At 38.3% G+C, this 13,215-nt stretch overlaps 2 protein-coding genes across 4 annotated transcripts; both read left to right on the forward strand.

Annotated features, from left to right (window-relative positions):
* Positions 1 to 488: 488 nt before the first annotated feature.
* gjb8 (gap junction protein beta 8) lies at positions 489 to 2,423 on the forward strand. Its single transcript, XM_016517438.1, has 2 exons — positions 489 to 585; positions 1,407 to 2,423. Exon 2 carries the CDS (start codon positions 1,431 to 1,433, stop codon positions 2,229 to 2,231), a length of 801 nt encoding a protein of 266 aa, XP_016372924.1. The 5' UTR covers positions 489 to 585; positions 1,407 to 1,430; the 3' UTR covers positions 2,232 to 2,423.
* A 4,645-nt stretch (positions 2,424 to 7,068) lies between these two features.
* On the forward strand, positions 7,069 to 11,340 carry gja3 (gap junction protein, alpha 3). 3 transcript variants are annotated; one of them, XM_016517482.1, is made up of 3 exons: positions 7,069 to 7,132; positions 8,090 to 8,153; positions 9,181 to 11,340. In XM_016517482.1, exon 3 carries the CDS (start codon positions 9,216 to 9,218, stop codon positions 10,497 to 10,499), a length of 1,284 nt encoding a protein of 427 aa, XP_016372968.1. In that variant the 5' UTR covers positions 7,069 to 7,132; positions 8,090 to 8,153; positions 9,181 to 9,215; the 3' UTR covers positions 10,500 to 11,340. The 3 variants fall into 3 exon arrangements, with proteins under 3 accessions (XP_016372968.1, XP_016372966.1, XP_016372967.1); XM_016517480.1 differs by having other exon boundaries at positions 7,085 to 7,416; XM_016517481.1 differs by having other exon boundaries at positions 7,085 to 7,260.
* Positions 11,341 to 13,215: the final 1,875 nt, after the last annotated feature.

The raw sequence follows: 13,215 nt of genomic DNA on the forward strand, positions 1-13,215 counted from the left end.
TTGTTAAATAATGCAGAGACAGATTAGTGGGGCTAAACTTTACTGAATTATTCTACCTACATTTAAATGTAAGTATTAACCTAATGTAAGTAAAAGAACACGAGTTTAAGAAAAAAAAGCGCAAAGAAACTACTTACGTTTCATGGCCCCTGAACGGTTGGGCTAAAAAATAAAATAAATAAACTTTTTATGCCACTGTAGGTTATTTACTTATGACCTGAAATACAGTAAAAATATATTGTGTGAAAGTTAAGATATGTTGTACGTTTGAACATAATACCACATCTACACGCTAGCGACGCGACTGTACTAGATCGCTCCTGCTGTAATCAGCTGAGGCGCGCAACGTATTCCAGGAACATTCCGGTTTTGCCGCTTGCCAATTAATGCGTGGCTCCGCCCGATGTCAGGTGCACCTCTCCTCGAGAGAGCACTAAACTTGCGCTCACTGTCCTCAGTCAAATCACTTCATCTCACTCTCAAGACCACAAAGAAACTCCGCAAGTGAAAGTACAAATTTTAACTCACCTGGACGGATATATAGGCTATCATGGATTTGATCTAAATCATTTTGTAGGCTAACAGGTAAATTTCCTTTTGTAAAACTGCCAGACATTTCACAAATTTTGTGATGATATTATATGATAATTCTGACATGTTCAATTCGACCAAATATAAGCAAAGTTACCAAAATGTGTAAAAAAAAATGGAATGAAGGATTTCTTAATAGGAATTAAAGGATTTATTAATGTTATTAACATAATGAAAGCATTTTTTATTCAATATGTTTTGTCTTTTTGAAGACATATAATTATAGTTTGTGTTATTAGGATTGAGGAATAAACATTTAAGCTTACCTTACCGGTCAAAAGTTTGGAAGAATTAAAAAATATATGCTTTTTAAAGAAGTCTCTTATGCTTACTAAGACTACATTTATTTGACCAGAAATACAATAAATCAGTGCAATATTATACAAAGTTTACAAAACAATGTTGTTAAATATTATTACAATTTAAAAATTGTTTTTTATTGTAAAATATTTTTTAATTTTTTAATTTATTCCTCCGATAAGCAGAATTCAGCAGTCATTACTCCAGTTTTCAGTGTCAGATGATCCTTCAGAAATCATTCTAATATGCTATTTCTATTTTTACTGCATTTTATGATCAACCTTGGTGAGCATAAGAGACGTCTTTCAAAAACATTCAAAAATCTTAATTATTAAAATAGTTTGTCCTAGACTCTCAGTGTATTTTAAGAATTTGTCTATTTTGTAATATATTTTGTCATCTGAAATGTAAATTTAAACTAAATATAAGTGTGTGAACTTTACATATTGTTTAAATTTGAATATATATATTTACTTGCTCAAAATCAAATTCATCTCTTTCTTTTCGATGATTAGGAGCTGAGAGCAACAGCAGACAGGATGAGTTGGGGAGCACTTTATACCCAGCTGGGAGGGGTAAATAAACACTCCACCAGCCTGGGAAAGATCTGGCTGTCTGTCCTCTTCATCTTCCGCATTAGCATCCTTGTAATAGCCGCCGAAACGGTCTGGGGGGATGAGCAGTCCGACTTCACCTGTAACACACAACAGCCAGGCTGCAAAAACGTCTGCTACGACCACTTCTTTCCAGTCTCACACATCCGTTTCTGGTGCCTGCAGCTCATCTTTGTGTCTACACCGGCTTTGCTGGTGGTTATGCATGTGGCATATCACAAACACAATGTAAAGAAAGGACTTTTGGCCAAGCGAGGTGGCGGTGTCAAAGGGGATGACCTGGAGAGCTTGAAGAAGAGGCGTCTACCCATCACTGGGTCGCTGTGGTGGACCTACACCTCCAGCCTGTTCTTCCGGCTCCTTTTCGAGGCCGGATTCATGTACGCTCTGTATTATGTCTACGATGGGTTTCAGATGGCCCGTCTTGTGAAGTGTGAGCAGTGGCCCTGTCCCAATAAAGTTGACTGCTTTATCTCACGACCAACAGAGAAGACAGTCTTCACCATTTTCATGGTGGGTTCTTCTGCCATTTGCATTGTGCTCAATGTGGCTGAACTGGCCTACCTGATTTTCAAAGCACTACTGAGGTGCTCGACCAGAGCCAAAGGAAGGCATGCTTTTGTTCACCAAGATAAAATGTCCACAGAAAAGGCGCAGTTACAGAATGAAAAGAACACAAAGTTGCTGTCATCTGCTTCGGACTCTTCAAGCAATAAGACTGTTTAAGATTATCCCTACATCCAGTGACTAATTCAACCAACAGGCCATTAGAGCATTAGAATTAGCATGTGTTTTGTACCTTGTTTTTGACAACCTGCCCTGAGAATACAACAAAGCCACAAACCTGACAGCAGGTTTCAAGCATGCTTCATTCCAAACTTGGCATTCCTCCCCCAAGCCAAAAGACAATTAGGACATATGGCATAGCAATGTCTGTCAAAATGTTGGAGGTTGAATTTCATTTTCCACATTAGGCTACTCAAGAGCCTGTCACAGTAACAGTACTCTCTAGTGGCATTAGAAAAGCCCAAGAGTGACTCCTAGTGGTCACAAATGACATAAATTAAGACCGTCTTTGCACAAAATTGAGTGTCCTTTTTTGAGGGATCATTTACAATATTATTAGTATAATAGTATTGTATATGAATGCTTCTTTTTAATTTTGCATGATTTAGTTTTACTTTGTTTACTTCTTTTTAAACGCTATTTATTTTACTCTTTCTGTTACCCATCAACAGTTTTGACTAGCAATAGGGCCTATCATTGAGAGAGATGAGCTGGATTTGTGTTTGTATGTTTTTATTGGTGCTTATTTTGGTACATAATTTCAATGTCTCCAACAACGGCACAACTGTGTTTAGTTTAAAGGCGTTTCACAAGGTTACCTTGCATTGACCCCTACCGGGGATTTTATATCAGCATACAGCAGTGCCTAATTAATTTGTTAACAAATAATGCTGTAGCGCGTGAGAACGTCTAGTGGCGTGTAGGCCTACTCTGTGACATCGTGTCAGTCAGTCTGATGACAGGTGAGAGCTCCTGGTCACGGGCTTCGTCAACTGTCCGTTATCTTCTGCTTCTTTTTTCCCCTCTCTTGAGAGGCTCTACAAGTCAGCGGTAACCAGTTTTGTTTTTAAGGCTGTGATTAAACCGCGGAAATTATTGTTACCAAAGTTTCCACATGGTATTTGAGGGAATCTTCTGCTGTTTCCTAAAGTGAGCTGTGATCATTTTTGATAGTCAACTGTTCGTAAAAGTACATTTCTTTGTAATTTTGGCTAACAACTTATCTTTCATATGAATACCTTAATAAAAAACGTATTAAATGTTCGCTGTTTGTCAGTATTGTAATTCCCGTGGGGAAAACCAATGGAGGGCGGTGCGTTTCTATTTTAGGAAAGGCCTGCTGCTGGATAATTTCCCATGCGGTACAAAGATTCCAGAATTTTGACTAGACTAATAGACTAGGCTAGTCTTTTTGCCAGTTTACTACCACAGACCAGCTATTAGTAGGCTAACTGTTTTAATCACTAATGTAGGCTAATAATTAAAATTATCATTTCAACACTTTCAAGTAGTCTACCTGTAGGCATAGGCGGAGCGTGTGTAAGGCTGTGCATGGCCACGGGGTCTTGGGGCAAAAATGCCACTAAATTGGACAAAAATGTCCAAAAAAATCCCACAAACAAATGAAATCTATTACGTCTGTTGTTGCTAACAACGTGTAAATTAATAGAAAGTGTCGACTGCGCATTAAATTAAGATCTGCTCATGTTGCACCGTATTTCATTTTAGGCGTTTTTACAGTGTTGTGCATTATAACCAATCACACACGATTTTGTTGAGCCTAGGAATGCAATGGCCAATCAGAGGCGTTCAGATGAGTGATCGCTGAAACTCATCAGCTTTGTTGAATGCGCGCACGTTCAATGACTGAATTCCGCGAATTCTCTCATAATAAACAACAAAGCGCAGATGTACATACAATGTAAGTAAGGAATTAATTTCGCAGTGTAGACAGTTTCAGTGATTATAACGATACTTTTGTTTTTTTGAGAGTGCGATAGATCAAAGTTAGTGATAATGTCATTTCTGTACATAATTTCGCCGTTTAAATAACCGTGGGAAGGAAACGTTATGGAGCGCGGGGCACAAAGTAACGCGGGGTAAGTTGTAACACACGTGGTTTAAATATTTCCACACATGCTAGCATAACCAAATGTACAGCATTTACTTAGTTACTATATCAACATTATACAGAGAAAAAAAGTGCGCCAAAATTCAAAAGTCTTTTGAAGATATCGCTGAACATTTATTTTACCATAGTAAAACTATATTTCTGGCTTAAGTAAATTTTTCATCTCAGTTTTTATTGCTCATTTAAAATTAGACAAGTCTGCTATTATTTTAATCTCCAATCTGTTATTTATCAGTTTAAATTATTTTTTAATGCTTCGCTAACTATCAGAAGACAGTAAGTTTTAAATTCCATTTGCGCAGATGGGGCACGTTGTAACACTGCGTTACAATGTGCTATTGTGCCCCGCTCTCCCCTAATTGTCAATTTCTAATGTTTTAATTAAATTGTAATCACATTAAATGCAAATTCAGTCCCATTAAACATATTTTATTAGCCTACATGACACCCACGTCTGGCTCTTGCCTAAAAAGACAGGTTTATGATGTTTGTAGTTAATAGATTTGGCTGCTTTTAGCCTTACCCTGGAGTTGGTTCACCCTCCGCCTATGCCTGTAGGCCTATCTGCAGTGGAGAATAATTACGCAATATCGCACGAGCTAAAGTGCAATTGCACAGCTGTGATTTGGCCGCAGGTGATTTTATTATTAAATATGTTAGGCAATTGTAAAACGGCGTTTTAGTATCACGTTAAAAAATAAATTAAATCTAAGTTTAAGAGATTAAACTCGTAATTTTTTGAGAAAAAAAGTCAAAATTATACGAGAATAAAGTCGTAGCAATACGAGAATAAAGTCGGAATATTTTGAGAATTAAATCGAAATTACGAGAATAAAGTCGAAATGACGAGAATAAAGTTGAAATATTTTGAGAATAAAGTCAAAATTTCGAGAATTAAGTCGAGTTTAAAGTTATAATATTTTGAGAGTAGGCTATTTATAGCGCATGCAAATGGCCCGGATCGGGAGCTCCAGGAGAAATTGGCCTGGCAACTGATTTGAATATATGTGGGATTATTATCAGAAATCATATGTGTCATAGCCTACTCGCAGGACAGTAGCCTAGCCTATGTTTGGAAATAATATTTCACATTTTCGAATGCATTCATTATTTGTAGTGCGCCAGCCACCCAATAGGCCTATGCTTTGTGCTTTTGGTAGCCTACTTTTAATATAAAACAAAGTCTCAGCCTTTAAATTCTGTCATTTTTAAAGCGAAATACAAACAATATGTCTTTACAATAATGTGTTTTTCACGCTCTTTAATGTGACGTTACAGATGGCTGTATTCGCCCCATGTTTAAGTGGCATGGGAATTATAATCATCTTTTCATTATAATGAGACATTCGTTTCATTAAATGATACTGTTTTCTTTGTAAAAAAAAAATCCGCCACCTACTCCGCAAAAAAAGTCTGTGGCGTCCAACCTCTCATTCCTCACATAGGCCTATATATAAGCAATATCAGCCATTTCACTGTCTCGGTTAGTTAAAAACAGCAACAACAACAAAAAAAAGTTATGAAATTCAACTTGTTATTTTAAGTTATTGTTGTCTTTTCTGAGGTAAATAACGTTTAACTTTAGGTGACGATTCACAAGCTGTTTTATTCATGGTATAATAAATGATTGGAAATTATAATTCATGCCTTCAAATCCATTCATTATTTGTAGCGTGCAGCCACCCAGTAGTAATCGCTTATAAGCTTTGTTGCTTTTAATATAACACAGCTGAGCTTAATTCTGTCAGTTTTATCACTAAATACAAATTAGAAATGTGTTTCTCCTCTTTATTACAAGTTATAGCATGATGAAGGAACATCAGAAGGCATGAAAAAACAGTAGGCTATAATTTAATTAAACGAATGTCTCAAAAAGATGATTAATTCACATGCCGCTTATAGGGCGAATACAGCGATCTGTCACGCCACATTAAAGTGCGTGAAAAACACATTATTGTAAGACATATTGTTTGTATTTCGCTATAAAAATGACAGAATTTGAAAGCTGAGACTTTGTTTTATATTAAAAGTACCAAAATCACAAAGCTTAATGCTATTTTTGGGTGGCTGGCGCACTACAAATAATGAATGCATTCGAAGATGTGAAATAGGCTATTATTTCCAAGCATATAGGCTACTGTCCCTGCAAGTATGACACATGGTAGGCTATGATTTCTGCTAATAAACCCACATATATTCAAATCAGGGCCATTTGCATGCATGCGCAAGGCTACTCTCAAAATATCTCATAGCCTGATTGCTATGACTTGATTCTCGTAATTTTTACTTTATTCTCAAAATATTTCGACTTTATTCTCGTAATTTCGATCTTATTCTCAAAATATTTTGACTTTATTTTCGTACTGAATTTATTCTCGTAATTTTGACTTCATTCTCAAAATATTACTACTTTTTTATCTCGTAATCTTAGATTTTTTTAACGTGGCACTAAAACGCCGACGTATAAAACAGTTATAGGCTATAAACAAGAATTTAACATAAAGTAATTAAAAAATGTATTTTAGATTTTTCTCCGCTAACGAAAAAGCAGAATCAAAGTGCCAAACAACGCAACAATGACTGACTGCTTGAATGGACCGCGGAGAGATACAATCAGTGAAACGTCCTACTTCTGTTATAAGGAATCTCAACGCTGGCACACCGCCTGTACAATCATATATTATTATTAAACTATTGTTATTGTTATTATTATTATTACAATATTCTGTGGTATAAAGTAAAATAAAGCATATGTCTTCATGTAAAATTATGTGTTGGAGTATAGTTAATTTGGGGCAATGAGTTTACCTCAGTTGACAGGGGCGTGGCGTGCGCGCTGACTGGCCGACGACTTTCTGAACGCAGCACTCTTGCATGACCACTCAAAGTGACAGTAGCGATGGCTGGGAACGGGAGACAGCTGCGCTTGGTGAGACCCCGTCTCCACCCTCGATTTGCCATGAAAAACTAGGCTTTCTACGAGAGTTTGACCTCGGGTCTATGTGTGAAGAACTTTTGTGAATGAATAAGTTGGCCGGCCACTTTCAAAAGAGTTTGGTAAGCTGGCAGTGCTGCCAGGATTTGGGAACGGGGGGAGCGGGGAGGGCTCCTGCTACCTTTGGGAGGTCTGTATGCTTTCAACGCACTCAAACTGTGGCACCAGTGGCCGCTGGATATTGCTTTCTTTAGATAAGTTTGCCTACTTCAGTCAAGGTATGCTTTAAGTTAGGTGTACGATTCTTTTATCTTTTTACATCCCACATCAATTAATATGACTTTTTGCTATCTAGTAGGCCATCAACTTAGACTTCAGTTTGAATGGTTTCTGCCTTCTAACAGCTAACATCATTTAGACACATTTCAAGAAAAGAGCTGTTTTTTGAGATGACAGGTGTCAGAGCATAATCAGTGCAAATAGAAAATCTGCCTCTCTCTGACAGTTTGACCTGGATGTACAGTGAGAACAGTGGACAATTACTATCATCAGCTAATTATATAAACAGCAGCATTTTGTAATTAAATGCTTCGCTGATAGATCAAAGTCGTGATAATTTAGTGATAATTATAAACTAGCAACTTTAATAACTAATGAAAATGATAGCTGCCTTGGGAACTAAATTATTTTTAGGATAATTTGATAGAAATTAGCCATACTAAACCATAATTTACTGGAATTAAAAATATATAAAAGGGCTAAAATTATTATCATCTATGAAACCTGTATAGGATTTTTAAAAAATAATCTAAATAAATAAATATTTTACAGTTCTATAAAGTTATGTAAAAAGATATAAATGTAAAATAAATCAAGTTAAATGTAAAATAAATTAATAACTGTTTTCTATTACTCTTATTCTTATTATGTAACTTGCACTTTCTCTTTCAGGGTCATAGACTTGATTTAGAACCTTAGTCGATGGATTTGCCGCCCTCAATACAACATCATTTTAGTAAGTAAATATATTGTTTTTCTTTCTATTGTTTATTTTGCTCTTTTGGGGTTCTTTGTTTACTTATGGCAATACCATCTCAATCTTGTTCTGTAACATCTAGTTCAATCTTCTTGTTTATTTGAGCTTATTATGATAAGATGAATCTGTTTTGATCAAAATCCTTAGGTTCTATCATGACACTCATGTCTAGATTCATCAATTTTTCAAAGCACTTACAGCACCTACAGGGTTTTAGCTGGCAATTAATTATACTCATGTAGATATGATCTGAGTGAAGATTCAAAACTATAAAATGGCTTGGTTTTGGCAGTGCCCTGTCTCCATATTTCACTGCTTTTTTCACCTTGATGTCCTGAAATTGGCTCTATCAGGGCCCTCCACGCATCACTGTCCAGTCAACGCTTTCAACTGTTTTTGAACATTATAACGTCGATCTCAGCACATGCCTGCTGGGCAGTGAAGCGAACAGGTGAGAGAGAAAGAGACCATGTGTATGAGTGTGGTGAAAAACTATGTGTACGAGTGTATGTGTGTGTGTGTGTGTGTCAGTGACTGGAGAGAAAGCGAGCCAGAGAGAGTTTGCTTACACTGTACATGCCAGGTTCATAGCAGCCAGTTAGAGAGTTAAATAGTGAGGGGTCACGGAATCCATAAGTTTGTCAAACATTTTTTTTAATGTGATATTTACAGTGATCAATGACAAGGTTGATTTGCTTGGTTTTCCTAAACGTCATTTGATAAAGTTTTGCAGGGGTTTGGCAAGGGCTTCATCAGAACTGACCATTCAGATCTTATGCAGAACCGTGAAATGCTGTGTGAGTTCATGAGGGCTGAGCGTGTTTTATACATTCATTTACCTTTAGCTGTGCCTGTTTGAATGGGCAGTGCAGGCCTGAGAAGATCCAAACGGTCTCATGTACAGTGTAACATGTTATTTTGTTAACTAGTTCTGATGAATCCTCTCTGTTCCCCTTTTAACCCTTTCTCTCACCTGACTCCCTCTCTCTCTCTCTCTTGCCCTCAGACTGTACTTTCTCTCTAGGCTAGAAATCGTGAAGCATGGGTGACTGGAGCATTCTTGGACGGCTCTTGGAGAATGCACAGGAACACTCAACCGTGATCGGCAAAGTCTGGCTGACAGTACTCTTCATTTTTAGGATTCTGGTGTTGGGAGCGGCAGCCGAGGAGGTCTGGGGCGACGAGCAGTCGGACTTCACTTGCAACACGCAGCAACCCGGTTGTGAGAATGTCTGCTACGACGAGGCCTTCCCCATCTCCCACATCCGCTTCTGGGTGCTCCAAATCATCTTTGTGTCCACACCGACGCTCATCTACCTGGGCCATGTCCTGCACATCGTTCGTATGGAAGAGAAGCGGAAAGAGCGCGAGGAGGAGCTGCGAAAGGCCAGTCGGCTCCAAGATGAGAAAGAACTCCTGTATAGAAATGGAGGGGGAGGGGAGTCTGGTGGACGGGGTGGGGGTGGCGGTGGCAAAAAGGAGAAGCCGCCAATCAGAGACGAGCATGGCAAAATCCGCATTAGAGGTGCCTTATTGCGCACTTACGTGTTCAACATAATTTTCAAGACCCTGTTTGAAGTGGGGTTCATTTTAGGTCAGTATTTCCTTTATGGTTTCCAGTTGCGGCCGCTGTATAAGTGTGTGCGGTGGCCATGCCCCAATACGGTGGACTGCTTCATTTCCCGGCCCACGGAAAAGACCATCTTCATCATATTTATGCTTGTGGTGGCTTGCGTGTCCCTTTTGCTGAATTTGTTAGAAATCTATCACCTCGGATGGAAGAAGGTCAAACAGGGCATGACCAACGAGTTTGCCCCCGACCGCGAGTCGCTGCCCGACGCAGACGAAGCGGAGCCTGGGTCTACTAGAACTGTGCCTGCCACCCTCAGCTACCCGCCAGACTATACGGAGGTGGCAGTGGGTGGCGGAGCGTTCCTCCAGCCTGTGTCGGTGCCCTCTACGGCAGAGTTCAAGATGGACCCTCTGCGCGAGGAGTCCTTGCCGTTCTACATCAGCAACAACAACAACAGGCTGGCTGCCGAGCAGAACTGGGCCAACCTGGCCACCGAGCAGCAGACTCGGGAGATGAACGCCGCCTCCTCCTCCCACTCCTCCGATAACGGGCGGCAAGCCAAAGATGCCGCTCAGCACGCCGGCACCCCCACCTCCCCTGGCGCTGGTTTGAGCGCTGGGTTGGAGGAGGGGCACGTCACCACCACGGTGGAGATGCACGAGCCGCCCGTTATTTTTACTGATGCTCGACGACTGAGCAGGGCTAGTAAAGCCAGCAGCGCGAGAGCGAGGCCCAGTGATTTGGCGGTGTAGTGGCTCTCCACTGCAAAGCGTAGGTTTTTGTGGACAAAACACAATACACCAAAAAACAAGAGGAAGTGAGAGGCATATTGCTGGAATGAAAAAATTAATTCCATTCATTATTCATTTCATTTTGCAACGTAAAATTGCAAAGAGTTTAGTCATTTCTTATGGGTAATGAAAGATGGCTTCTGAATGCTGGTTAGTGTTATGCAGTAGTTGAATGAAGCAGCACACCTGTTACACCAGAATCTCAATGATTCACTGAAAAAAATGTCACTTAATTTAGTTTTATGACAAGGCCTTAATGCCAAAATTTCCATTCAGTCAGTTCAATTTATTAAGTATATTGATTCAAAGTCACCAAATAAAAAATGTTTGCAGTACAATAATACAGATTACAAATAAGCAAAAATACATTTAATATACAACATAAATACACTCTGTGGTTTAATTGAGTAGATAATGACATACTCTCGTGTATTATTTTATTTTTATTTTTGAAGACTTGAATAGCATATGAGAGAAATGGGAAAAAATAAAGTAGTTGAAGTAACTGGGGAAAGTAGTTGTCAAATTCATGAACACCCATCTTGAAACATTTTTAAAATGTTCTCTTTGTTGTTCCAGCATCTGTCTCTACATTTCCTCACTCTAAAGAGAAATCAGAAGGTTGAGGAAGAAAAAAGTAAAAAGCACATTGCCTGATAAAAGTGGCAAACTTTAATGCATCACAGAGAGAAGGTCATCCATAAACTGAAACATGAACATATTACTGAGGCAAGTGAAATATTTAGATAACTGTTGTACTACTGAATGGTGCAGGGTTTTAATTCTCATATAGCTTGCGTATTCTCTGGACCAAGTTTCTTTTTTCAATTCCATGATCTGAAGTTCACATCCTCCTACTCTGCTGGATTTGAGAGTTTTGATATATGACCATGTCCAATCTTGCCATCAGGAATACATGATCACTTCTGAAGTAGTTAATCGGATGAGGGGAGTACAAACTCTCATTACATGTGACATTTGGATTCCTTATTGGTTTTTAATTCAAAAAGTTTTAGCATTTTCTAAAAATGTAAGTAAATGGTTGAGAATGAGTAAAAAAACATTGCTTTTCTGTAGTCAGTTCATGGTTGCCAAAAAGTTACTTCAAAATGGACATAAAAAGATGCTGCAAGTGTCTTATGCTGATATGAGTTTACCCCCCCACCCCCACCACACCACACCACACCACACCAACATGACAGCACATCATGATTTTTTTTCTTATAGAAACCTTTACAAAACTGTTCTTGAGACCCATTTAATTTAAACACAATGTATGTTGCTTTTATTATCAGGTATAAATTTCAGCAATCCATTTAAGGAGACAGTCAGCCCTGAAATAGAAATGGTATATTGCTTCATCACGTAGAGTTTGTGCTTAGGACAGTATTACCATTGCTTTTATCAGATCACAGTATTTACAGATGTATGTTATTTATTTTCAGCTGTTTTAATGTATCCATAAATGAAAGTGTGTTATTTTGTCATTTTTCGGTTCTTAAAGTTTACATTTTAGTAAAAAGTTGAAGATTTGCACATTTAGGCAAAAGACACTGTTCAATAATTCTTACATTGATAGAAAAGCGGAAATATTTTTGTCCTTAAAGGAAAATGTCTTAATGGTAAAAGTCGTTGTGTTGATGGCAGTATTATTCCACTTAAATAACATCAAATGTAATTTATAAAACAGCACTTGTAGAGTATAAGAAATATACACGTTTCCCATGTTTTATTTTAGGACTGTTGTGGTAGCCTGAAAGGACAGCAGAAAATTTGAACATTGTGCATTATAGCATTTCATCCATTCTGAATTTGAATTGGCCAGCCAGCCAGCTCTTTCCTATCTCGATCCGTTTGTAGTGTATTTAGTTGCAGCCCATTATTCTCAGATAACACTCATTTCTTGAACTTCTTGAACTGATTTTCTCGAGCAGAGCTGATTATTCTGACCAATCAGGGAAAAGAACCACCTACATATGCTCAGAACAGCAGCCTGTTTCAATGCTGTCTTAAGAGAAGTGCCTTGTGTATTCAATTTTATAAGAACAAGTTGATGTAAATGTTCATTTACCTCAAATGTTTACAAAGCTGTTACTAAATAAACTTTTTGTACCATAAATGTAGGTTACTCTGTCTTTTTCATTTGTACACGGCAGGCATCAAAACTCACATTTAATGTTTTTGAAGTTAAATGCTTTCAAGTGCTGGTCTGTTCACTAAAAAGGCTCTGTAAGAAGGCTATTAAAAAGACTGAAAAATAAAGATAAAGTAATTTTCACTGAAGCTTTAACAGAACTGTTAGATCTTTCTAAAGGTTAGAACGTAATTAAGTAATTTATAATTTTTAACCAACCCTGACTTTAGTTTAAAAGTTAATGATGCTAACCCTTGTCAAGGCATTCATGCAATTTTATGTGGTCCAGGCCAAAACCATCAAGAACAACACCATAATGAGAAACAAATCCGCAGGAAGCCTGAGCACATCTCAAACAAGAACTTGCACTCGTTGACCTCTGACCTTTACGCTTATCAGTCCTCCACTCCAGATTCCTAGAGGGGAAGTGAGAATGAGACTGAATGATGAGGGACACTAAAATGACACATCACCCCCGCGATCCACACAGTCCTCCCTCTGTGAGGGAACGGCAATATCACGCAGGCCAGAGGATGATGTATG

The sequence above is a fragment of the Sinocyclocheilus rhinocerous genome, unplaced genomic scaffold (assembly GCF_001515625.1).
Source record: "Sinocyclocheilus rhinocerous isolate Xijiao unplaced genomic scaffold, SAMN03320098_v1.1 scaffold2583, whole genome shotgun sequence".
Lineage (NCBI taxonomy): Eukaryota > Metazoa > Chordata > Actinopteri > Cypriniformes > Cyprinidae > Sinocyclocheilus > Sinocyclocheilus rhinocerous.